The 24765-nt window shown below is 40.4% G+C and overlaps 5 protein-coding genes and 1 long non-coding RNA gene across 8 annotated transcripts; 4 read left to right on the top strand and 2 right to left on the bottom strand.

Annotated features, from left to right (window-relative positions):
• Positions 1 to 5052: 5052 nt before the first annotated feature.
• On the bottom strand, positions 5053 to 9941 carry LOC110177762 (uncharacterized). Its single transcript, XM_086826974.1, has 3 exons — positions 7303 to 9941; positions 6175 to 7245; positions 5053 to 5962 (listed from the first exon to the last, which is right to left on the bottom strand). Exons 2-3 carry the CDS (start codon positions 6514 to 6516, stop codon positions 5414 to 5416), a joined length of 891 nt encoding a protein of 296 aa, XP_086683100.1. The 5' UTR covers positions 6517 to 7245; positions 7303 to 9941; the 3' UTR covers positions 5053 to 5413.
• Positions 8988 to 12179, top strand: HmgD (High mobility group protein D). Of its 3 annotated transcripts, none has more exons than XM_020944648.2 (3): positions 8988 to 9222; positions 11154 to 11378; positions 11448 to 12179. In XM_020944648.2, exons 2-3 carry the CDS (start codon positions 11229 to 11231, stop codon positions 11631 to 11633), a joined length of 336 nt encoding a protein of 111 aa, XP_020800307.1. In that variant the 5' UTR covers positions 8988 to 9222; positions 11154 to 11228; the 3' UTR covers positions 11634 to 12179. The 3 variants fall into 3 exon arrangements, with proteins under 3 accessions (XP_020800307.1, XP_020800308.1, XP_086683101.1); XM_020944649.2 differs by having other exon boundaries at positions 9195 to 10097; XM_086826975.1 differs by lacking the exon at positions 8988 to 9222 and adding an exon at positions 10052 to 10194.
• Positions 12180 to 13430: 1251 nt separating this feature from the next.
• On the bottom strand, positions 13431 to 17137 carry Tango11 (transport and golgi organization 11). The gene is made up of 3 exons (XM_020944488.2): positions 16991 to 17137; positions 16219 to 16851; positions 13431 to 14380 (listed from the first exon to the last, which is right to left on the bottom strand). The coding sequence occupies exons 2-3, from the start codon at positions 16771 to 16773 to the stop codon at positions 14105 to 14107; spliced, it is 831 nt and encodes a 276-aa protein (XP_020800147.1). The 5' UTR covers positions 16774 to 16851; positions 16991 to 17137; the 3' UTR covers positions 13431 to 14104.
• On the top strand, positions 14374 to 15560 carry LOC110177666 (MIT domain-containing protein 1). The gene has a single exon (XM_020944489.2). It carries the CDS (start codon positions 14612 to 14614, stop codon positions 15440 to 15442), a length of 831 nt encoding a protein of 276 aa, XP_020800148.1. The 5' UTR covers positions 14374 to 14611; the 3' UTR covers positions 15443 to 15560.
• Positions 17138 to 17657: 520 nt separating the features above from the next.
• Positions 17658 to 20832, top strand: LBR (lamin B receptor). The gene is made up of 2 exons (XM_020944487.2): positions 17658 to 18329; positions 18598 to 20832. The coding sequence occupies exons 1-2, from the start codon at positions 18006 to 18008 to the stop codon at positions 20407 to 20409; spliced, it is 2136 nt and encodes a 711-aa protein (XP_020800146.2). The 5' UTR covers positions 17658 to 18005; the 3' UTR covers positions 20410 to 20832.
• A 169-nt stretch (positions 20833 to 21001) lies between these two features.
• On the top strand, positions 21002 to 21393 carry LOC110177667 (uncharacterized). The gene is made up of 2 exons (XR_002319312.2): positions 21002 to 21141; positions 21211 to 21393. It is a non-coding gene; the product is annotated as an uncharacterized LOC110177667 (long non-coding RNA).
• Positions 21394 to 24765: the final 3372 nt, after the last annotated feature.

Below are 24765 nucleotides of genomic sequence, written 5' to 3' on the forward strand. Positions count from 1 at the left end.
TGTAGTTTGGCTGAAAACACGAAGCGAACGAACGCGTTGAGAGGCAGACAGAGAGAGAGAGAGAAAGAGAAAACGAGAAAGAGAGAGAGAGAGGGACAAACAGACGGCCGTTCCACATACTCGCGCGACTGTATCTGCTGCAGCTGTAGCTGTATCTGTATCTGTATCCGTAGCCGGCCGAGTGAGAAGCAAACACAGAGAAAATCCATGAAACCATGAAATCGAAGCGCCCGCTCCGTTTCAGTGTAGGGTGTGTGTGCCAAGGCAGTGGGGCAATATGTTAACGAATCATCGGATTAATCAGATTCTGGGATATAGGATACTAATAACTGATGCTAATCTAGGAGATACTTTGGGGTTGTATCTTAGGGATAGTTCTAAGGGTATTTTTTTTGTATATGTTAGAAACAGGTTGTTCTAGAGAAGATATACCAACTCAAACAGGATCAGGCATCTTTTTATCTTAAATTGTATCCTTAAAACTTAATTAGATAATAAAATATTAATATTTTAGGAAAGAAGATATCAAGTAAAAGGTGTTCCATATAAGGTATCTTAATAAATGTATGAGGAGAAACGTACTATAAGGAGGTATTATTATAAGATACGTAGGTCCATAGATATCATAAAGTCTTCCTTCTTTATACCTTTAAATGAGTTACCTTATAGAGAGATTCCCCCAAAAAATGTTTAAGTCCAATTAATGATTACTTTTATTTAAAAAAAAAACTACCTTTATTAGTTAGAAATACCAAAATAAAGAAATATATACCCACTTCCAAAGAGTAAATTAATCCTTTCCTATGGCATATATATTTTTCCAGCGGCAACTGTATCCTTTGATCGGACAAGCAGGATAACGTACAAATTTTACAGATCATTGACCTCACAGAGAAAACAACTCAGGGTTACCTAAAAAGAAGGGGTTGCTCCGTCCTCCACCTCATCCTCTTCCTTCACCTACTGTAACTCCTTCGATATATCCTCTATAATATAATCTCTATATATTCCCGATTAATGTAAAAATATAATTTCCGGATTCCTTGGATTTTTGGACCCTTCGGTTCCACCGTGCCCAGTGGGTTCGGTCGATTATTATGGCTGTTTGTCGTCTCATTTCAGCCGCCGTGTCTGTGTAACACACCGAACGAGAGTCAGAAAATATATCCAGGGGGGATGGGAGGCTATATAGCTTGGTGTTGGTTTCGCTGCCGTTGTTCCTGGGAGGTGAGCAGGCCTGCCTTTCGGTGGTGGCAATTTTCGAGCAGGGGCTTCGCTCCCGGGCGGAGTGAAGGAGTATATGCAAAAACGAACGAAACCTAACGAGCCGAGAGCCAGCCAGCCAGGGAGCGAGGAAGCAAAGTGCGGGGGGGGGGGGACGCATGAGGCGCACAGTTGACAGGATGTGGATATAACGAGCCCTGCCTGGCATGCATTTATATCAATTCTAAACGAAGACTGTATACTCTAAGATGCATAGGATGGCTTAGTACAGTGCAATCATGAGCAGTTTTCTAGCATATCAAAGCCAAGTTAGGAACCCCTAACTTCCCAAAGTCTATGCTCTGGATACTCTCAGACATTTCCATAAATCGATGTTATAACAAGCTCATCTCAATATTAGTTTCTATTCTCCTCAACTTGTATACAATTTCTTCGATTTAAACTGTATTAAGATCCAGCAAACATATGCTCATCATACCCTATAATAAACTCTGGCACGTTCCTTCTGGCTGCCATATTCTGCAGCAACTTTTCATCTTGGTAATGGCCTAAGAGGAGTATGCAGAGCCCCGGTTCTGCTTCGTCCTGCCTGCTACCAGCACCAGCGACCCTGCTTAGCCAGCTTAGGTTGATGATTCCTGCTGCCTGGACTTGGGATCCGTATTATTGCCTGCGAAAAACACACACACACACACATATTTAGTTGAGTACGAATACGAGTACGAGTATTTTGTGCCTTTCATGGAACTGAACCGAGTATCCTTGTGCAGACAATCAGGAGACTGAAGTGCTCACAGCAGGATGCAGCAGGCAAAAGAGTCCAGTCCCCGTCCTGGCTCGGACTGGGGAATATGAACTCTGTGGACTTCTTGCCACTGGGCGGGCGCACTTGTTGTCGGTGCTCCTTCCCCCTCGTTGTTGCCTCGCCTCTTTATATCCTTCTTGATGCAATATGGTTGCCATATGGACTAAATACACTTTGGTTATCGCCTTTACCGTTACGTTTTCGGGGGCAGGAAGCATAACTTTATTTTGGCGCCACTTCTTGTCAAAAGAGATCGTTTAGGAATTATTAACATGTCCTGTTTTAAGTACTGACAAGTTTGTAACTTTTGTGGTAGTTTTTATACCCCTGCAGGGTATTATAGTATTAATCAGAAGCTTGTACCGCTGTGAAGGAGTCTTTTCCGAATTAAAATTAATGCCATTTAAACAAATCAATAAATATTGGGTAAAGTATTCTGGAAACTAGATTCTACTTTTGCTTATATTATGTTCCCATAATAAATTCTATAAAGTTTCAATCGAATCTACAACCTTTTAACCTAAGCTTAAAGCAAAAATATAAACTTTCAGGGGAATTACAGAAATTACTTAAGTTTAAGGATAAATAAAAATATTCTGATCAATTTCTGGGTACTTTCTACGCTCTTAAAAGTATCTGATCTTCTGACTTTTAGCGATCCTTTTTAGAAGGCTTCTTTGTATCTTAATCTATGAGCTACGTCATCTCGCTTAACAGGTGTCAGCCCAATGGCTCTAGCACACCTGTATATATGTACATATATCAGAATGGGCACGAGAATATCGAAACTTGAAGGCGTCAAGCATTTTGCTCATAGTGCGTTCCGTTCTGGTTCTGTTTGGGTCTCCGTCTTCGCCCCCACCTTCCCGTCTCCACCACCACCTTTTACCTCCTCCACTGCTGTCTCTTGTTGTTCGATTCTGCCGAACAGCTGATGCATGTTCGCGAAATTCAAAGGGGAAATGGTAAGCAGAGAGAGAGAGAGAGAGATGGCTATTCGCAAGATACAGTAAACAGGCTATACATTGACACTGGAATGTGACTCTGGAAGTAATAACAAAGGCTCCCTCTACCGAGTGGTCACTGTGGTTCGTCTGCCTCCGTTATTGTTGCTTTCTGCGAGTGTCTGTGTGTTGTGTTGTGTTTGGGTAAAGCTCGCCGGCCGCTAAAAGCAACAACAACAGCGCAGAGCAACTGGACGATACGGATAATATTCCCCCCCATACGGAATCCACGGCCAAGTTCAGTATCTTCAGCACATTCCATGGCGCCTATTATTGCAACCGAAGCTGGGAAACACGAGAGCAACAACCAGGAGCGGGAGAGGGAGCGGGAACGGGAGCAGGCATCGGAGGAACCAGGAACCAGGAACAGGCACAGGACTCCAACTCCTTTGTGACCCAATTTAAAGCGAAAAGCGCGAAAGTGAAGTTCTAGGTGTGTGTGTGTGTGTGTGCGGTAGGGGAGAGTGTTTGTGTGGGCGAGAATCCACTTTTGGACGTGTCTCCGAGGAAAACTAAAATGTTAGGGCAATAAAGGAATTAAAGCAAATGAAAAAATAACAATAATAGTATAAAATCAAGAGTATAAAAAACCAGCATATAAAACCAATCCATCTCAGAAGGCATAACTATACCCCAATTATAAATAAATTGAAAAATCGAATATGTTTATATGTTTAGGCTTTTAAATGTTTATTTTTATTCATATGAGTAGCTTTGTTTACCGATTTCCATATCGTAAGATTGAAAGAAACCTAGAATTTTGTTGAGTCGCATAAAAATTCACTTTGGGGGGAAGTGGAAATTTGAGCAAGTAGACTTGCTGTTTGGATTGGATAAGCTAAAAAACACGATCTGACTTCGAAATATTTAATGTTTCTGCAAGTCCATTTATATATAATAAAATTTAAATATATTTTGAGGAAAATAACCTGCAATAAAATTTTAAAACACTAAATAACTTTTAAACCTTTTTAAGAACACAGAAAGTGTTGAAATAATATAATTATTTAATATATTTATGTATATTTTTGTAAAAATCGGGAAATTAATATCAATGTGTAATCGAAATAATTGGGAACAGTCTCCAAAAGTAGGCAACAAAATAATATGTATCTCACAAATATAAATACATTTTAGAGATAAAATATTTCAAGCATAAATTTACAGAAATATTAAAAAATCCATAAATATATAAATATTATATTGAGATTTACAACAGTAATTTAGAATCATCAATCAGAATAAAGTGAAAGTCTATGTCTAGGACACTGTACGAGTCCCCAAGCCCGACTTCCAGGGTAGGGTATCCTCCGTTAGGGTATTCTCACATATTGCGAAAATCCGCTCCAAAAGCTGATAAGCAACAACAAGAACAATAACAGCTATGCGTTTCGTTGTGTCGCCTGTCGTCGTCCGGTTTCCGAGGCTCAGTTTTCTCTCTCCGTTGAGCATTTAATGAGCCCACCACACACACCCGCCCATTGTGCGTGTATGTGAGCGTGTGGGTATGCGTATGCCTGCTGAGAATTGCCCAAATCGCCCAATAAAAAGATATATCCCCAAGCGAACTATATAGATATATCTGCAGATGAACATATGCACATACATACATAGCTTGCATCTCCCAAACATACATAGCGCATTACATCATTTACGCGTAATTTACACAACCATGTATTTTACACCAATACTTGGGGGAGATTGACAGCGACATAGAGAGAGGGAGAAAGGCCGAGCGCTGGCGTTGACGTCGACAGAGGCAGCGTAGCAAGCAGCGGTGCCATTTGGTTGTGTTGGCTCTGCTCTCTTTGCTGCCTTGCTTTGCTCTGCTTTGTAGTGCTGGTACAGTACGGTTTTGCTCCGAGTTTCTGCGTCTCTGCTTTTCTGCTTTCTTCCGGCGGCAGCACAGTGAGCGCCAGCAAATTAAACCCAGTTGGGACTGGAAATGATCGTAATTTAAGAAGATTATCGGAAGCGTGTTATATTTTAATACTAATAAATATATAAGGAAATCAATTCTTTTCATTTAAATAACTTAGTTATTTATGATTATTTATTTCAACAGGAACTTATACAAAATACGAGATTTGTATTCATTTTAATCTTAGACTTGAGTTTTAATACCCTAAAATTAAAAATACTCAAAAAACAATAAGCTTGAAAGCTTAGCCAGTAAATTGAATGGCCTCTTAAGCATAGTCTGATTTCCAGATCAGTTTTTGAAGTACTTGAAGAACAACCACAACGATTAAGGAATATCATTAGAAGACTTGATTGTTTTCATAGATCCCTTTTTTTAATTCTACATTCATATATCTTATCAGATGTTGAGCTTCAAATTTCAGTTCCTGGAAGTTCAAGCTAATTTCGTTTGCTTTTGTTAGTTAAACATATCTACTACGTTGGAGTGACCATTAATCTTACGACGTTCCATTGATATCATATACTGGATCTTTGATTGAATTACCATCGCATTATCCAAGGGCATATTACGAATCTGGGCCGCAACGCTCAAGCCGAAGAAAGTGAACTCATCCTCGCTACGCATTCCCAAGCCCATTCCCATACCAAGTCCTGTTCCTTGTCCCAAACCAGCCACAGGTCCAAGTCCTACTCCCATGGCTTCATTCTTTTCCGACATGGAGCCGCTGGCTACTGATATAGGATGTGGCATCTGAACAGTAGCTGGGCCGGGGTTAAGCTCGGCTATCTTGTCCAATGAAGGCGGAGGGGTTGGTAGTTGCTCCATGATCATGGGTTGGGGTAGGATAGTAAAAAGAGAGGGATTTGGTGGCACCGGCGGCGTCTCTGAAGAATCCATCTCTTCCGGATCCGGTTTAATCTCGTTCTGCTGCTTAATTGACTTAAGTCTGGTCAGGCGAATCTGCAAGCGCTTCAGCGGGGGAGCGGACGGAGTAGTTTTCTCAGCCTGAAAGAAAGGATATAGAAGGACATGTGACGTCAAAGTATGCTTGTACGTCGTGATCTTGAGTTTGCAACAACAAATCACATGCTTTTTTTTCGCCGAGCATGAAGATCGTTTGGCCGCTCTGCTATTTCCTACTTTAAAGCATCCAATTCATATACCTTATACATTAATAACTCTAGGAAATAGCAAATTAATAGTTAGATAAATCTTACCGTATCAACGAATTCATAGAGAAACTTGTGAAGCGGGGAAAACCATGGAGCTTTGGGCAAATAACCCGGAATGGTACGGATCTTCTTTAGCTCCTGGTGGTAGCTAGTGCGAAGGTTCTTGATCTTTATCCTGATGCCCTGTATGGTGATCAGTGATTCCATCGGCTCCGTATCGGCATTGATCCCCGCCTGGATGCGCCTATAGGCGGCGTTCCGTGCTCGCCGCAAGTAAGGACGTTTGTTCCACAAGCACGGTTCCCGACCATACAGCTCCACGAACTTGAGCGTGCGCTCATCCGAAAAGCGAAAGGGCAAAGCCACGCCCCTTGACGGTACGGACATGCTTTAAATGGAAATTATTGGATCTCTGGAAGTGATTCTATTTCTAGAACCCGCTCTGGAAAAAGCACAACGGCAAGATTGAACGAACGCAACGTAACCTGCCCGTACAACTGTTCCACGCCAAATGAAGCTTTTCAAGTTGCTTTTTACTCTTCTGCTTTGCTTTTGCTTTGCTACCACTGTCTGCCCCCGCTCTCTCCACATCTTGCTCATGTGATGCTCTATGTTCAAGTTTTTGCATTGTTTTCATCTTGCTTTCAAGTCAGTCTGCTTTCAAAGCAGGAAAGGAGAAATAAAATAATTTACCGTTAGAATTGAAAATCTTTCTAGCGCAACCTTACGCCTAAATCAATACAAATAACTATGTTGTTTCCATTAAAAAAGGGAGAAAATATCATATCTTTAATACCATAAGACTTACGGAAGTTTTCAAAACGTAAAGCCCATAAAACCAACCTGTAAACAAAGTATTTTCAAAGCAAAATCCGATTGCAAAATTGCTGATTTTGTGCTTTGTTGCTTTTTCGTCGCTGCCGCTGCTGCGGCTGCTGCTGCTGTCGCTCCCAGTAACTTGATGGGAGATAGAAATGCGATAAAGAGAGGACCGCGCAGGTCCGTTTGGCGAGAGAGCCTAGCTGGCCAAAACAACACACTGTGACGTCACTGTTGCAGCCAAAGTGCAATCAAACTTGATTGCAGTTCATCAGCTCGTAAATGTTTGTAATAAATCTGGAGAATAAATTGAAGTTGTCATAGAAATTATATGCAAATTTCGCGCTCTCTTACTGGGGCGGCCACGCTCTCTCTCACTCTCCCTCTCTCTGTTTGGGGCAACTCGAAATGATAGAAGAGAGAATGGAGGAATGATCGCGGGAATCCACAGAGGCGGCGGTAATATTAACAGGAGGGGTTGTGCAATAATACGGCATTATTCGCTTCAGTTAACCCCCCTGTTGCAGTCTGGCTGCAAAGGAATGCAGTTTTCAGGTATGTAGGTTCCATCATCTGCCCGTTTTTCTATTTTTTCCTGGCTTCCTTCTCCCTTCCATTCCCATCGCATCTTGGCCTTGCAACAACAGCGCGTGACATCGTTATCCTTTGTCCTGCAGCGACAATTCTAGGATCTATTTTACCGCCACGTCCTTTGTTCCCATTTTCCGGAGGCTGTTTACGTTTTCTCTGAGGCGGCTATGGGAAAATGCCTGCTAAGCATCTGCCGCCTATAAATCGGAAAGTTCTAATGCTTGCAGTTTCTTTAATATACTTTATACTTAAATTTAAGAATGAACAAATAAAAAATATTACCTTTTTAAATAATGAGCTTGGAATTAATACTCAAAATGCAAGAAACTTTTGTATTTTACTAAATACAGCTATGAACCAATGGTTAGTACCAGTAGTTTTACTAAGAAGATAGGAAGGTACATAACATTGGCACGACAACGTTTTGCATAATATTAAAGTTTGTTTTTTAATTAATTAACTTATACGTTAATGTTTTCCTATGTATACATTTGATTTAACATCAATCGATCGATTTGCATAAAATTAAAACAGAATTTCAGATAGCTAAATAATGGAAATATCGTGGAGTTTATACAAAATTTGTTTTAAAACGCAAAGTAATATTATTTTTCTGGTAAATAATAATTAATTAATAATAATTTGTAATTATGATTAATTAAGCGAATTACTTGATTACTAGCGAAGCGTAATTCCGAAAAGAACACATGACGGCCGCGTAGTAACGAAAAGAATATAGCATGTTTTGAATTTATTTAATATAATAATTTTTTAAATCCATATTTACTAACAAAGAATTTATTAATAGGATAAGTAAAAAATAGATAAAACTAATAGTAATATACATATCTTAATATAAAAAAATATATATACTTTAAAAAATATATATATACTATAAAAAAATATATTTATATGTATATATATTCACGAGAAATTTTATATCCTAGGCTTAGCAATCAATCTGTTTTCAAAATCATTTAAAATTTCAGGTAAATCGTGTATTTCAAATGTTTTTGAAGTCAATTTTCCCACAAAAGTACTGTGACCAAAATTATAAAATATAGTATAACTGAAGTAAAATTAGAAGTATTACTAAAGTAATACTAATTTTTACGAAAGTAAAATTTTGGTGGTATCTCCGATTTAAGCATAAATAAAAAAGGTATAAATAATTTGCACGCAATTTTGTATGAAGAGCTGCATATAAATTTTGGCGCCATTTTTAAAAAGCGACCCTCGGTCGGCTTGTGCTGTATGTGTACTGCTGCTGCTGCTACTGCTGAGAGCGAGAGCGCTGGATGGCCTTTCTTGCTAGTATGTGTACGAAGGAAAATTTGTAGATACTGCGAATTTTGTGGCCAGCCTCCCAAGAATCGTTTGGAAAACGCATTTAATCTGAGGTAAATTCTAGTTGGTCTATTATCGCGGCAAACGCATTTTCTCCTTAGCGTTTTATTTGTTTTTACATGCCATTTATCGCCCTCCGTTTTGCTCGTCGTCGCCGCCAGAGAGAGGGAGAGAGCGTACGAGCACTCTCACCTACACAAAGGCAGCGTCAGCGCTGCAGCCGCTCTGCCGCCGTCGACGTCGCCGCCTGTCCGGCTTATTTTCTACCTACTCGCTTTCGTTCTGCCGAAAGACGCTGGTTCCATTACAGTTTAATTCAAACACGAAACGAACAAGGTTGGTCTTACTCCATCGTAGCCCCGTACATTGTGCAAAAAATATAACCCAAAGAATATATAGAAAAATAAGTTGAATGAAAAGGACTTGGTGCATAGTTGAGTGAAGAGTGAATAAAGTTTTTCCAGCAGCAATTTCAGTCAGAAAATCAAAGTTCTTCAACGCCCTTGGTTTGCTTGTGCAAAAGCAACGAAGGCGCTGGTGTGCTGTGCTGTGCTGTACCACACGAATCGAGAGGTGAAAGCAAACGGCAAAGGCAAGCGTTGCCATTTTGGCTTCGACTTCGACTTCTTTTCTTTGCTCGTTGCTTCTTTGGTGAGCTGTCGCCTCAAAATGGCCGCCACCGCAATTTATTTCCACGCCGATTTTTCAATTTTCAATTTCACGCCAAATGTTTATTGGACGCCAGCAAAACGCGCGCCTTTTTCACTATTTGTTCATATAAGATATTCTTTTGCTGCATTTGTTTTTACTCGGCATTTAGCACGTTTCTCTTTTAATTCGCCGGTTCGAGAGAGCAAGAGAGAGAGAGAGAGAGCGGTTTCAGAGAGAGTACAGCTCTCTCCGTTGGCGTTTTTCAATAAAGTTAATTTGTTTGTTTATGTTTTGACTATACCAAATCAAAAGTCTGTTAAAATTGGTAAATTCAGCAATTACCAGTGAAAAAAAAAACTCCAAAAACCACGAAACTTCCCTCGCGTTCTCATGCTCTCGCGAACATCTGCCGCCGCCAAGCATTCCTATTTTTTTTCGCATCTGCCTACGTCGACTGCGCGGCGGCAGAGGTGTACGTGTGGCACCGCTCTGCGGCTGCCTTCGTTTTTGGCTGTCGACGCCACCTCGTTCAGTTTTCTTCCAGAAACTCAGCGACAAAGGTTGGTGAACAGAAAATAAAGTAAAACGGCCAAAAAATAAAATAACGTTGAAGAAACATTTAAAGTATTAACAACTACAAAGTGCCTACTTCACAAAGTAATTCAATAAACTGCTAGTTTTGGCAGTGCTGTTAAGAGAGAAATAAAGAGAGTGCCAGAGAGCGTCCATTGCACACACACACAATCATCAGGCCAAGCACGTTGAGTCTTAAAGCCTTAATATCAACTAAAGCACGTTAAAATACAGCATTTAAAGGCCAAAATTGGACTTTTCCGAAAAACCTGTACCTCAAAATGCCTTTTCCAGGGCATTTTTCAGTTTTCTTCCACTTTTGAGAGCGCGCCGCAGCCTGTACCAAGCCAACATAGGCAGTCATCGCATACAGAAAAAGTATGTGTTGCCATTTCGCACTCGCTGCTCTGTGGCAGCCGTCTGCTGCTGCCGCCGCCACAGGCCCTTGTAAACTCGCCAAGCGATTGCATTTTCTCCATTTATTCATATTCTGGCCTAGGAGTTCAATTAATTTCATATTAATTATTAAGTGGCGCGCGTTTAGGTAGATAGAACACATCACAAGCCCACAGAGAGAAGAAACGCGCGCGCGCGCGCATTTTTTCAGTGTGGTGAGCACACAGACTGTGTATTGCTGTCTCGTTCCGAGTCGCCATTGCTTGCGTCGATGGTGGCTTGCTGTCTCCCTCCCCTGCTGCTGTTGTTGTTCCTGCTTTTGGTACAAGAGTAAGAGAGAACATAGGCGCGCGGTGGAAAAGAAACTGAATTGTGCTCTTTTATGACCATAACATTTCGAATTAAAGAGTGCTTGGGGTATTTGTGTTTTTTTAAGCGATTAGTTTTGCCCTAGGAGTACAGTTTTGCAGCTGAAGAAAATGTGTAGGGGTTTTTTTTTTCTGCGAGTGTAGTTTTGAAAATAGAAATCAGTGTTGTATAACTAAAGTATTCTTGTGTTGTATTAAGAGAAAAGATGGTCAACTCTCTTAGATCTCTTAAAAAGTACAACTTTACTCATAAATTGTTTCCTTTATTTACCATTTCAGCTCGAAGCCAATAAGACCTAGTTGTAAAACTTTGTTAAATAGTATCAACAAATAAAAACAAAACACACTCTAAACATGGCCGACAAACCAAAACGTCCTCTCTCCGCCTACATGCTGTGGCTCAACAGTGCACGCGAGTCGATCAAGCGCGAGAATCCCGGCATTAAGGTGACCGAGGTGGCCAAGCGCGGCGGTGAATTATGGAGGGCAATGAAGGATAAGTCGGTGAGTACCATAAACCCCATATAAACCATAAGAAACCCCACTAACCAATATATTCTTTGCAATCAACAGGAGTGGGAGGCCAAGGCTGCCAAGGCCAAGGATGACTACGATCGGGCCGTCAAGGAGTTTGAGGCCAATGGTGGCAGCAGTGCTGCCAATGGCGGTGCCAAGAAGCGTGCGAAACCAGCGAAAAAACCATCGAAGAAGAGCAAGAAGGATGACTCCGATGAGGATGAGGATGATGAGAGCGAGTAAACGCATTGCTCTTGATCACATCCCTCCAATATTCATCACCAAGTCATACACAAAAAACACAACAAACAAGCAGCAGCAGCCACACAATCCCCATCAACAGCCACATCCCCGAAGTCCTTCTGTAATTCATTTCTAAATAGATTAGATCGGACACAGCACGACGTCGTTGTCTCTGCTCTCCTCAAGAGCAACCACACAGAGAATGTGGTTGTAAGAACAAAACAAACAATACGAGAAAAACCCCGATCACGAAATAAGCTAAATTGTATTTATACATTTATGAATTTAAGTTTATAGTGTAGTCGTTTCTTTTATCGTAAACAATATGCATACAAAGAGAAAAAGAGGACACAACCAAGAAGGAAGAAAGCAAGGAGAGGAAGGCGGAGGTCACACATTTCGTTGTGATTTCCCCCCTTTTGTTTTGTTTCTGGCGGTGGCCCTCACGGGCGCCGCGTTGAAGGAAAATTTATCTTGGATATAAAAGTTGTAAAGTAAACGATAACATAATTCCATTAAAAATAAAAATTATACAAAAAAACACAATTGGCTCCACATATTGTTCATCCTTGAATCGATCTGTAATTGGTAGAAGAGATCCCTGGGGGTTGCGGTATTGCAAAAACAAAACATACACTGAACACACAAACCCGCAAATGAAACAAACGAAATTTCGCTCAGGTCTTTTCGTCATTTTGCATGAAAAACAAACGTCTTGTTAGCTAAAGAGATGTAATTGCATTTAATCGGTAGTTTTAATTAATAAATATACGTATAACTTAAAGAGGAAGCCCGACAACCAACAAATAAATAAAATGAATACATTTTTTTAAAATGCGTTGAAAAAATAATGTTCTTTGATTTTCAAGGGAGTTTTGCCAAAGAATTATATAAACCAGGAGTGGAAGTGAACCTATTTCTGATCAACAGCCGAATCGATTTAGCCATGTTAGTTTTGATTTTTCACTCAACTTTTTCAGCTAAAAAGGTAAAATGTATTTTTTCACCTAAAAAGAAAATTTTGAATATAATATACAAAAATATATACCATTGACTATGATTTTAAGACCTAAAATCGATATGATATTTATATATTTTTACTATTTTCAAATTTTGTAATGTATTTCTTAAATCATATTTCAAAAAACCGTAACTAACTCAAAAAATTATTTTCGTTTTTATTTGGAAAGTTTTCCTGTGTTAATTATTATTTCGTTTGTAAATCTAAAAAGCGAATTTAAAATAAACAAATTCATATTCTTGTTATTTTTTTAAATTTAATGAATTTGAAAAATAAAAACGTTATTTACACTTGAAAATTGCAATTAAATTATGGGATTGTTTAGGAAATCGATTATAACTAAGCATAAAACATTAATATTCTTTAGATCTATATTCTTATATGATAATTTTTTCAAAAATCAAAGGTAAAATATTAATGTTCTTTAAATTTATATTCTTATATGATAATTTTTTCGAAAATCAAAGGTAAAAAACTCGTAACTAAGCAAATAAAACATTAATTTCAATTTGAAAAGCTTTGAAATGTTAGTTTTTAAACAAATCTGCATACTAAATTTAAACTTTAAGAAAATTAAATTTTTTTCCAAAATTGACAAAATTTTGAAAAATTTGAAAATTGTCTTTTTTGGTCTGAGATGGCTAAATCGACTCGCCTGTTGATGCTGATCATGAATATATACGATTTATAGGGTCTGAAAAGTCTTTTTTACAGTGTAACAAGCTTCAGAATAAAACAATAATAACATTAAAGACTATAATAAAAATCCATTAATATTTTGGTATATTAAACGTTTTATTTTAAATATCATCATGAATTCAATAGCTACACTCTAAAATGACCTCTATCTCTTCCTGGTAGTCATAGTTTTATGCAAAAATCAATGCAATGATTCTTGTGGGATTTGTAGTTTTCTATATTATAATGTATATTCAACTATTTATCGTATGGGATATCGCATACAAAATACCATTAGAGTTCTTTCTTGTCTTCACTTTGGGATTAACAGATCTAGAAACATAAACACAACCCGATTAAAACAATATCTATTCAGTGCAAGAGGATGATGATCATTCGGTTGCGGTTCGAATTCGGGGGCGGTTTTTCAGGTGAAACACGTAGAGATTAAAGCTTAAATTTAGAATGGTGCCAGGTTCTTACAGATTAAGTAGGGTTGCCTTTGCTTTGGACTTGCTTTTAGGTTTTCCACGGTATACAAAACAGAAAGGTGTTGCGCTTATTTATTATCGAGCTTAGACTACGAAAGTTATATGGCAAACGAACAAACGAAAGTCTCTCTCAGAGCCTTTCCACAGAAATCAAGGAAACAAGGGAGAAGTCATAATTAAACGAAAGAAGCTGTTCCCAATGGTAGGGGGTGTCTCCATATATAGGCTATTGTGTGTATGTGTTGTGGCCTAGCACCGTCTTCGTCCTTCTATCCATCCATTTAATTGCGATTCAGCCAGAATATTGTCTTGAGAACGAAGTAGGCCAGGCCCAAGCAATACACAATCTTTTCCCGCTGCGTACGCTGCTCGTTGTTGATCTCAATGTTTAGCACTCGGCGATTAAGTTTGGCCAGTTGGCGTCTCAAATACAGGATCTCCTCATGGGGCGTCAGCTCGCCCATGGGTGTGCCCTCGCGGTGTGACAACATCGAGGCGTCCAGATTGTTGTGCTGCTGGTTATGCTGCGAGCGCTTGCTGGCACTACCCGTGGTCAACTGGGAATACAAGGAAGATCGATGAATTAGTGGCTAATCTGATAAAATATATGTTTTATTTACCATTTTTAATTGCAATTATTTATATTTATCAAGAAAATCAAAAACTTTTCCCCTTTCTCTTTGTGTCAAATTGGTTTTCCCAATCAAAAGCAAAATTTCAAATAGAATTACAACATATACAACATTTTCGTATCGGAAAACTCCCAACAAAATTTTGCAGTTCAAATAATGACAACCGCCAGTAATCGTTCACCCTTGGGCTTTGCCGATGTGGATGTCGATGGGGATGAGCTATCCAAGCTCGAGCCCATAATCAGTGCCCTGAAGTGCGAACAGACGGGCCACATCATGGAGGCGATTCTTCTCTACGAGGAGAGCACCTTCAAGCTAAAGGAAATGGCCGAGGCGGATCCCAGTCGAAGGCAATTATGCGGCAAATATCTCAAAATGTACGAGGCGCGGGCCAAGCAGCTGAGGGATCAGGTGAAGAGTCACCTGCACGCGAGTCGAATGCTGGATCACGTCAGCATCGAGCGGGGTGCCAGGGGCAAGAGCTACCAGCGGCTGCTGGGTCCGTATCTCGACGATAGCGTCCGGGAGGCGCATCTCAATGAACCAAATCTCACGGAGCCGCAACACTTTCGCAATCTGATCAATTTCTTTGAGATTCTGGTGAAGAATTGTCGCTATCTCAAGTATATCCGGGTGACTACACGTTCGGATGTGGTAGTGCCGCAAAAACAACTACAGATCCTGCAGCAAATGAAGAACGATCTGGCCGCAGGCAACATCCACATGAACTATCAATTGGACGACACCCTTCACGATCGCAAGATTGTGCTCAGTTCCGGTGTGTTGATCAAGATAAACAGGGGCCTGCATTACTTTGAGCCTGTACAGGAGGGTTCATCGTATAGCTTGGGCCTCTGCGATTTTGATTTCCGCAAATGTCTGGCCACCGAGGTGGACATTTGGAAGTGTCGGGCATTTGCCAAGAGGCCAAAGGATTTGCAGGAGGGTGAGGATCGCCCTGAAAGGCACGGCTACTCGAGTGACTAGTGAGGGTAGGAGTGAGTGAGAGTAGAATTCCTCATAAGCCCCTTGAAATCAGGTCAGTCACTGGCCTTATCGCTGGTAAAAGCAGTACTAGACATCAATAAACACAGCAGTTGGTTAATCTCTCGAGCGATTCAATGGGTGGCAAGGGAAACCTGATCGTTATTACCATTTCCACCGATTACGTTTCATCATATCATGGGTAATACAGCGAAGGTGGGTGAAATAGTGGCGAGGCAATTGCGAAAATGAAAAAGAAAGTGGGAAATTAATGCAATAATAGCAATGAACTAAATAGGGGTTACTATCAAATACTATAAAGAATGTTTAATTCTTTCTCTATACCCAAACTTAGCTGTTATCTATAGGAAAATGTGCAAAGAAAGTCTAAAAATGTATGCAAATTGAATTTCGCTTTAATGACAAACAAAGAAGGTCAATGACTAATGGATATACTGTAATGTCTCTTTATCATTGTTAAATTTGGACTACAGCATGATAAATAATTACAAAAAAAGGGAACCTATAGGTATGAATACCAGCTTTAAACTTAATTTAATCGAAAAAGTAGTTAAGTGCAAAGGAAATGGGCTAGTTTATCGATTTAGAGGAACAAAAGAGCCCTATACAACACATATTCGGTCTTATTACACTTTATATTAAAATAAACGTTAAATTGAGCTTGCCAGCAACTTAATACCATAGCTCACTAGCATTCTAAACCCTAGAGTTTCGTAGAAAGAGCCGAGTCAAATCTGTAACAGCAACTTAAATCTCACCTGCGAATCCGACTCCACCGAGTGCGTATCGTTGGCATGGAAGCCCATGCGTGCTGTTCCATTGGCCCGCACATACTGTGTGGCCGGGTGTCCCGCCTCGTCGTCATCATCCTCATCCCCCAGATCCTCACCGTACACATGGTGTCCGTTCGCCCGTATGGGCGAGCTCTCCTCGGAGGCCGAGGGAAAGTGATGATCCGTCAGGGTAATAATACGCGGTGGCGTCTGGACGCGCACCAGACCCATAGACGGGTTCTTGGGCAGTATGGAGTTCTCCAGCTGGATCTCACGCGGTGCCGAACGCGTCTCCAAGTGCTGATTGTGTCCGAGGACCACGATCCGATCGGGGACATTCATGTCGATCTTGTCGTGGTAATTCCAAGAGCTTATGAGCCCAGTCTGGTTGGACAGCAGCAGATCCTCGTCAGAGTACTCCCCGGTGGCCTTGATGCGCTTGGGGACGCGCATCTTGTCGTTCATTTCGTGGGCAAACTTGGCCTCCGTGTAGAGATCATCGTCCAGACCATTGAACATGGGCGACTGCGGCGTTGCCATGATGGAGTCTCCTCTTTCTCTGTTCCTTTTGCCTAATTCCTTTGCAATCGGCGTTATTCGCTTCCCCTTGTGCTTCACCTTCGGTTGTTTCAGTTTTATTTTTGGCGAAGAGAGGAGTCGGCGGTGAGAGAGACGTTTTCATTACAAATTAATTACCAGAATTTAGCTCGCAACGCATTTTAGTGTGTTGTGTGTGTGTGGTATGAATTATACTCACAGTGCTCTCTCGATTGACAGGAAAATGTCCGGAAATAGGGGGGAAATCCGTATAAATTTACAATTTTTTCGCCCTGCCTTTTGTTATGTGTGAGGATGCAGTGTGACCGATGGGCAGCACTGGCGAAATACAGATAAAGAACGGCGTCTGAGGCAAAGATGATGTATGGTCACTCTTTTAATTAGCAATGTTTCGCACCTTTTAATCAGAGTTGACCACCCACAACAACATTCCGTAAGTTTTCTGATGTCACAGTGTCGCTTCTCTTAATTCCAACGTGTATTTTATAAAACTTGTATTAAAATATTATAATACATATATTTTTAAATTCTATTACAAAATCTTGATCTCCTTACGTTGTTTAGTTACGTTATACTAATATCGATATTTGGTTTAGTTTTGCCACCTCTTGTATCGATATATATCGTGACCAGCTCTAGCCGACAGCAGACGCGCGTCTTTTTTATCAAGTGATTTTTCCTGAATTTACAACATTTAGACGCCGCCAGCGAGCGAAAGATTGTTAAAAACCCTTACCAAAAGTAAGTTTTAAAGTTTGTTAATCTTAAAAGTTAAGCGGCGATTGTATAAAATGCAAACAGCAAGCGCAACACGGAAGTCCCACTGTGTTGGTAGGGGGAGGGCTCTGCCAGCGTCGCTGCCTGCAGAATGTACAGTTGCGGCAGCGACGTCGCTTTTCCTTTTCGGCGCGCAAACACAAAAATAAAATACAGAAAAACTAAAATAACTTTTATGCTTTGTGTGTGCGTTTGCGGCTATAAATAAAATATAGAACGTGCCGGTACAGCATTTAAAAAGAAATATAAGTAAATGCATGTCATAACTTAAAAGGGAAACACGTTTTTTTTGGTGGCAAGGAGAAGGGTCCTTTAGGCGGGAAAATGTTAATGTATAGAAAAATCTTTTTTGTAAATTTAATACTAATGTAAATTGTACTTCACTTCCAGCTAGCTGTTTCTAGAGCGTTAAAGAAAATCCCTAATCATATATCGCCATGGATCGACGCCTGAGACGCCCGCGTCGTGCGGATGAAGGTGCTGGAGCCGCTGCAGCTCCCCTCTTGCAGTCTGCACAGCCCAGCCTGTTGCCAGGAACTCGCCGTACGGCTTCTCTCACAGCAGCAGCTGCCGCTGCAGCTGGACCAGCCAGCCGGACACGTGCCTCGCCATCGCGCAACAAGGCACCGCCTTCACCGGACCTGGGTCCACGCACTCGACGCTCCAGCCGTCCCAGGCAATCGGTGGGTCCAGTAACCGCCTCCTCGCTTCCCGTCAAGACCTCTATTAAGGTTCGCACGCCCATACGCGAGGTGCCAGAGGTGAGTTTTTAACCAGAATTCGTTTAAGGGAGTCGGGGGCACTTCTCTTATCAGTTCCAAGGGCCTGGGGTCTCAAGGGAGCAGCTTATCTGGTGATTACAGTGTTTACAAGCCTTTAGAAGTAAAAATGCGTACAGAACTTGGTCTTTTGGTTGATTGGTTAAAGATTAAGAAGCAATCGTCTCATAGAAAACCCTGCAATCACAGATATCAAATCCCCATCCCCGTACCTTATAGAAACCCTCAACTAATCTTCTATTCTTCTTAGGTGCCTTCGCCCGTGCGTCAGTCCACAAACAGCAGTCTGCCAATAACACTGACCACCAACACAGCCAGCAGGGCCCCGAACAAGTCATTCAACACAAGCTCCCTGAACAGTGGGAATTACATAAGCAGCAGCTCGACCATAACTACCACCACATCCTCGGAGCGGATCGAAATTCGTGCCGAGGGCGATAGCGAAGTGGATATAGACTCCTTGCGCAAACGCATCACAGAGCGACTCCGGCGATCGGTGTCGAAGACCATCTCAAATTTGGCTGGAACGCCAGTGACCAATACGGAGGATGGTGGCAGTCGCTACAGTCGTAGTGTGTCTAGATCGGTGTATGATGATGAGAAATCCTCCAAGAGGAGCTACTCGACAGGCGAAGAGGATATCGAGGAAGAGGAGCTGGAGGAGGAGGAGGAGTTCCGCAGTTTCAATGCCACTAGAAAATCGGCCACGCCAGCGGAAATTTCATGTCGTCAGTTAAAGGCTCCCCAAGAATTTGGCGGCTGGCTGGGTGCCTTCCTCTTGCTGCTGCTGGTGCCCATTAATGTGTACTATCTCACCTGGAGCTGTACGGCCAGAAATGCCTGTCAAATGAAGCATCTTAATCCGAGTATTGTGCTGGATGTGAACTATCTGACGCGTCAAGTGTTTCAGCCACGTGTGGTGGCTGTCTTTGCCGCGTTCCATGTGGTGGCCTTTCTGCTGGTGGCCCTGTTGCCCGGACGCCGTGTGCATCTCACCCGGGAGACCTACAAGTTCAACTCGCTGGGAGTGGCAGCTGCTTTCCTGATTGCAGGCGGCATCGCCGAGTATCTGAAGTATCCGGTTGTGACTTTTGTGCTGCGTCACTATCTACGCTTCTGCATTTATGGACTGGTCGGCGCCTTTGTGGCCGCTGCCTGGAGCTATTGGCTCGTGGATACCGCCAAGTACAATGTGCTCCGTCAGACACTGACCAATGATTATGGCAGGAGCGGGAGCTTTGTGGTGGACTTTGCACTGGGCCGGCAGCTGAATCCCAAGTGGCTGGGACGTGTGGATTGGAAGCAGTTCTACTATCGCCTCTCCCTGGTGAGCACACTGCTGTATGCCGCCTGCTATATCTACCAGACGCTGGTGTGGCCCCAGAAACCGCAGCTGGCCGAACAGGAGGGCAATGTCTATCTTTATGTGGCCAAGTATTACTGGAACAATGTCAACTACGATGCGGGCACTTTGCTCTCGGCCAGCTGCCTGCTCTTGTACGTCCTGGACGCCATCGTCTTTGAGCATCACTTGAGTTCGTCCTTTGAGCTGCAGCATGAGGGCTATGGCTGTCTGCTGCTCCTGCGCTACGCCGCCACTCCGTACCTCCTAACCGCTGTGACCAAGTACTTCTATGAGCAGCGCGTGCCCATCTCCTGCTGCTATGCTCCGATCGGTGTCGGGGCCCTCCTGTGCCTGGGATTGCTGGTGAAGCGCTACAGCTGCGCCTACAAGTACAAATACCGACTGAACGCGCAGAGTCCGATCTTTGCCAACATCGAGACGATTCACACGTACCAGGGCAGCCGTCTGCTGTTGAGCGGCATGTGGGGTTGGGTGCGACAGCCCAATTATCTGGGTGACATTGTGGCCCTGCTCGCTCTCGCCGCTCCCATGGCCCTGCGTCCTGCTTGGCCGCCTGTATTGGGACTTTCATTAATTGTCCTGCTGCTGCTGCATCGCGCCACGCGTGCGAATGCCAGGAATCAGGCGCGCTATCACTCGTCGTGGCAACGCTATAGCACACAGGTGCGCAACTATATTCTGCCCAGGATCTATTGAGATGGAGCAACCACCTTTTGTGGCCATTTTTATTTTCAGTTTTATTTTGTTTATATCTTTTATGTTTCGAATTTGTATATAGAAATACGTCTTTATGTTCAGACCATCAGATTTCATTAACCATACCCACATTGAATTAGTACAAAATTTGATTTTACTTTCGCCGACGATCATTTTTTATAAGAGACACTTCACTCTTTCATAAGCTTAGTTAAGCTTAGTTAAAAGTTAAAGATCCCTTACCCAAACACCATCTAGCTGTACGAACTTATGCGCTTAAGATCTAGACACTTTACAGAAATATTCATTACTTTATAAATCTTTATGCGTATGCATATAGGGATTAATTTGTACACACGACAAAACTTATATATATATATACAGAAATAAATCTTTAGTTTCTATGCTTAAAAGAAACGCAAAGTAGATGGAGTTATTATTTGGGGTTTAAATCTTATATGCTGTAAATATGGCATTAAGCCAAACTAATTCCATTTGTCACGTTAACTTGCTCAAATATTTCTGTCCTAAGTGAAAACTTTCCGCTATTTAAATACAATTAAAAATATTATGAATGGAATATTATATTTCCATCAGTTGTCGAACAGCTTCTTATAAATCAGGATGAATATTTCATGGCTATTATTATTATGCACTCTTTGGCATTTTGCTAGAGCACTACCTATTAAATGCTTTAAAAACTCTTGTGAAGAGTTGCTCCCATATGATACTGTAAGTTACTTTAATAAAGTAATATTTCCATTTAATATTAATATTAATCCTATATGATATATATTTCAGTTTGATGACGTAAATTATAGGAGTGCTTATACAAACATTCCGCCACCAAGGCCAAAATAATATTCCATTGGATATTATAATACATCATATTTAAAATCGGCTCTTATTTGATATTTGTAAACCACTTAAAAATAAACTTTTTTAAATGAACTTTACTAAATAAACAAATAGAACACATACAAACTTTTTTATACTCTTTTAAGGGTATTAAAATTTAAGTCGGAAACTTCTTACGCTGTGAAGGCGTCATTTTCGACCCTATAAATCATATATATTCGAAATCAGCATCAACAGCCGACTCGATCTAGCTATGTCAGGAAATGAATTGCTTTTCTAGTACTAATATTTTTGCTGGTACATTGCAGACCAGCGAAGTGTATTTCAGCCTGTTGCAAGCTCTGAAAATAACTAAGAAATACAAAAACCCGTTCAGGTAAAGCCCCATAAATATTCATAACTGAATTATTATTCATTTAACCAAGTCGCTTAAATCTAGAGTCTAGATAATCTCAAGAATCGATTTTCGCTTAGAACTTGTCAGACTTTAAGGTCAGAGCACACCCCCAAAAGTGGATTTCCAGTCAAATCTGAATACTAGAAATATGATGGCGCATATTTCACGGCTTTTCCACGGGAAAACTGTGCCCGTTGATGATGATGATGGATGTCAGGCCACCGAATAAAAGAAGTAATTTTGTGTAAAAATACCCGCTCCACCGCTCCACCGTTTCCCGATTCTATTTTATTTTTTTCAGTTCGCCGGACGTACCGCATAAAGTTCTGGGGGGAGTTTTGGGTGCTTGTGGGCGTGGTCTGAAGCCGTTACAACTGTTAATGACATTTACGAATGTTTGCGAGCAACCAAAACTGGGTAGCTCCATCCGCTCCCCATACTCCCCGTACTCCCCCTCCTTCTCAAAGTCACACATAATGCCGAAATAATGACGAAGTCTGGGCTTGCACCTCCAAAAATGGCACTAGACTTTTCGAGTTACACTGAGAATAATTTGTGGGATTCCAAAAACATTTTTTATTTTAATTTTTAGTAGGCTCTTTAATATATTATATAAGTGTTCTATACTTCTAAGTTCCCGACTAAGATTCACATTTAAAAATATAATATTCTTTAAAAATCTTTTAAAAAATATAAAAGTCTTACAGAATCTTGCGAATCTTTTTAATTAATATTTAACAATATTTTTATATGACAATTTGTTCGACAGATCAAAGTTTAAGAAATTCATAACTAAGCCAAAAATGCATTAATTTCCATTCGGAAAGCAGTCCTGTGTTAGTTATAATTAGATTGAAAAATCTGCGTATTAAATTTAAAGTTACAAAGAATTAAAATTTTTGTCAATTTTTGAATATTTTAATAATGTAAAAATTGGGCAAAAAAAAAATGTTGAAAAAAAAAAAAAAAAAAATTTCTGTCGGAGTTGGCTAGATCGAATCGGCTTTTCGTCCTGATCAAGAATATATATGACATATGGGGTCGGAAATGAATACTTTAGCAAGAAGATTGAAAAAAGTCCATCATAGGGGGGGATTTAAAATAATATATTTATATTATTTTTTATTTGTAAAATCACAGTTTTTTAATAATCATAACTAAACCAAAAATTCATTAATTTCCATTCGGAAAGCAGTCCTGTGTTAGTTTTAATTAGATTAATAAATCTGCGTATTAAATTTAAAGTTACAATGAATTCCAATTTTTGTCAATTTTTGAATATTTTAATAATGTAAAAATTGGACAAAAAAATGTTGAAAAAATTTAAAAAAAAATTTTCAGTCGGAGATGGCTAGATCGACTCGGCTGTTCATCCTGATCAAGAATATATATGATTTATAGGGTCGGAAATTAATCCTTCTCTTCCTTACATGCTTTTGACTGAAATTATAATGCCCTGAAGAGGTATTATTATTATTATTTTATAAGAAAAATACTCTGCTTAACTATTTAAAAATTTTACTCTAAAATCATTTTTTCCCGGTGCAAAATGCCGTAGAAAAATGACGCGGAAACTGTCAAAAAAAGAAAGCAAATGGTCGGTGGAAAAAAATCATGAAAAGCGGCTAGGAAAACCCCAGCAGCGGTGGCGACATTTGCGGTTTGCTATACAAATGACCGACCGCCGACTGCCCCGCCCATTTAACGAAAATTATACAATAATGGCGTCAACATTAGCAAATTGTGCGCTTGTCGTAGTTCCCATTTTGGACATTTCCCTGCCCCTAGTTCCTGCTGCTTGCCACCCCCTTGGATATCGTCCTTCGTTCTCCTTTAATGAGCGTTTAAATTGGCGGATCCTGGTTTTGCTTTTGCTTTGCTTTTTTCGCTGATTGATTGCCCGGCAATTTTGTTATGGTTTCTTTTTTTTTTATTTGTGGAGGGAAATGCATAAATGATTTGTACAAGCATGCAAATTAAATAATGGTTGGCTGGGAAATCTATTAGTTACGGCTTTATTTTGGTTTTAATTTATTAAAAGAGAGCAATTTTGGTAAGGATTTCTAGGCTTCCCAAAGAAATGCTTGTGCGTCTCTTATTTTTTATTTATCCAAGACAAACATATATTTTAATTTAATCAAATATGGATACTCCATTAATTTTGAAATATTTGTACTTTATATATTATTTATTTCATATAAAACTGAACTCAAATTTTTAATAACAACTATATTTCTTTAACAAGAATTTAACAGCCCTTCCATCAAGTTAAAAAGAACATATTTCCTCTTATCTTCAAACACAGAACCTAAACTAAAGTTAATAGCCACTAAAACTAGTTTAAAAGCTGAGATAAACTGGGCTCTAATAACTCGTTTTAGCTTTTATAGTATAAATCACGCCTTTTGTCAGAATCAGATAAGGTTTGGCATAAATTTAGCTTTAATTGACTTAATGCCTTGTACTTTTATCAAATAATTAATTACAGAGCACAGAGAGCAACACCTCAAGCTGTGTTCCCAGAGAAGGAAGTGCTTCCTATATATTTTTTTGTATTATTTTATTTTCTCTCCTTTTTTTTTAATAGTAGTTACAACTTAGTTAGCAGTGGGCGGATTTTCCTAGAGCCTGCAGTTTATTTTGTCAACCAGTTTTCGCTCGTGCTGTTTGCTTTTGGCGTGGGCGCCTTATGGTCGTCTCCTCCCCTCCCCTTCTGCAAGAGTTTTCAGTTTTCCTTTCAATTATCAAGTTTTCTATATAAATTTTCTTTGGCTGCAGACGGCAGGCGGTGCATTTTGTTGCTTTGTAATTGGTTCATGTCAACAAGTAAGATCGATATCGTTGCTGCCAGTGTTCTGACATTCTTTCGCTTTTGTCGCTTTTGCCAGGCAATAAAATTGTTATTGATTGTAATTAGGTTTGTAATGGGGTTATTTATGTGTGCCACTGCACGTTCCTTTGTTTATGTACTGCACTGTACAAGCTGCACTGTATAGCACTAAGTGCCGACTTCGGGCAAGAGTCGTGATTGATTGATGGCCGGCACGGAGTGGACAGTTGGTCTGTTGAAAATTGATTGAAAATTGAAGCCAACAATTTAA

This window comes from Drosophila serrata, unplaced genomic scaffold (assembly GCF_035046125.1).
Source record: "Drosophila serrata isolate PLE 108 unplaced genomic scaffold, ASM3504612v1 contig_165, whole genome shotgun sequence".
Lineage (NCBI taxonomy): Eukaryota > Metazoa > Arthropoda > Insecta > Diptera > Drosophilidae > Drosophila > Drosophila serrata.

Bases quoted from the DNA above. Each gene is read 5' to 3' on its own strand.
- LOC110177762 (XM_086826974.1), bottom strand. From the start codon at position 6,516: ATGTCCGTACCGTCAAGGGGCGTGGCTTTGCCCTTTCGCTTTTCGGAT. The intron at 5,963-6,174 runs GTAAGATTTATC...CCTTTCTTTCAG, and splicing joins TCTATGAATTCGTTGATACG to GCTGAGAAAACTACTCCGTC.
- HmgD (XM_020944648.2), top strand. From the start codon at position 11,229: ATGGCCGACAAACCAAAACGTCCTCTCTCCGCCTACATGCTGTGGCTC. The intron at 11,379-11,447 runs GTGAGTACCATA...TGCAATCAACAG, and splicing joins GGGCAATGAAGGATAAGTCG to GAGTGGGAGGCCAAGGCTGC.
- LOC110177666 (XM_020944489.2), top strand. From the start codon at position 14,612: ATGACAACCGCCAGTAATCGTTCACCCTTGGGCTTTGCCGATGTGGAT.
- Tango11 (XM_020944488.2), bottom strand. From the start codon at position 16,773: ATGGCAACGCCGCAGTCGCCCATGTTCAATGGTCTGGACGATGATCTC. The intron at 14,381-16,218 runs GTGAGATTTAAG...TTGTATTCCCAG, and splicing joins CGGTGGAGTCGGATTCGCAG to TTGACCACGGGTAGTGCCAG.
- LBR (XM_020944487.2), top strand. From the start codon at position 18,006: ATGGATCGACGCCTGAGACGCCCGCGTCGTGCGGATGAAGGTGCTGGA. The intron at 18,330-18,597 runs GTGAGTTTTTAA...TATTCTTCTTAG, and splicing joins CCATACGCGAGGTGCCAGAG to GTGCCTTCGCCCGTGCGTCA.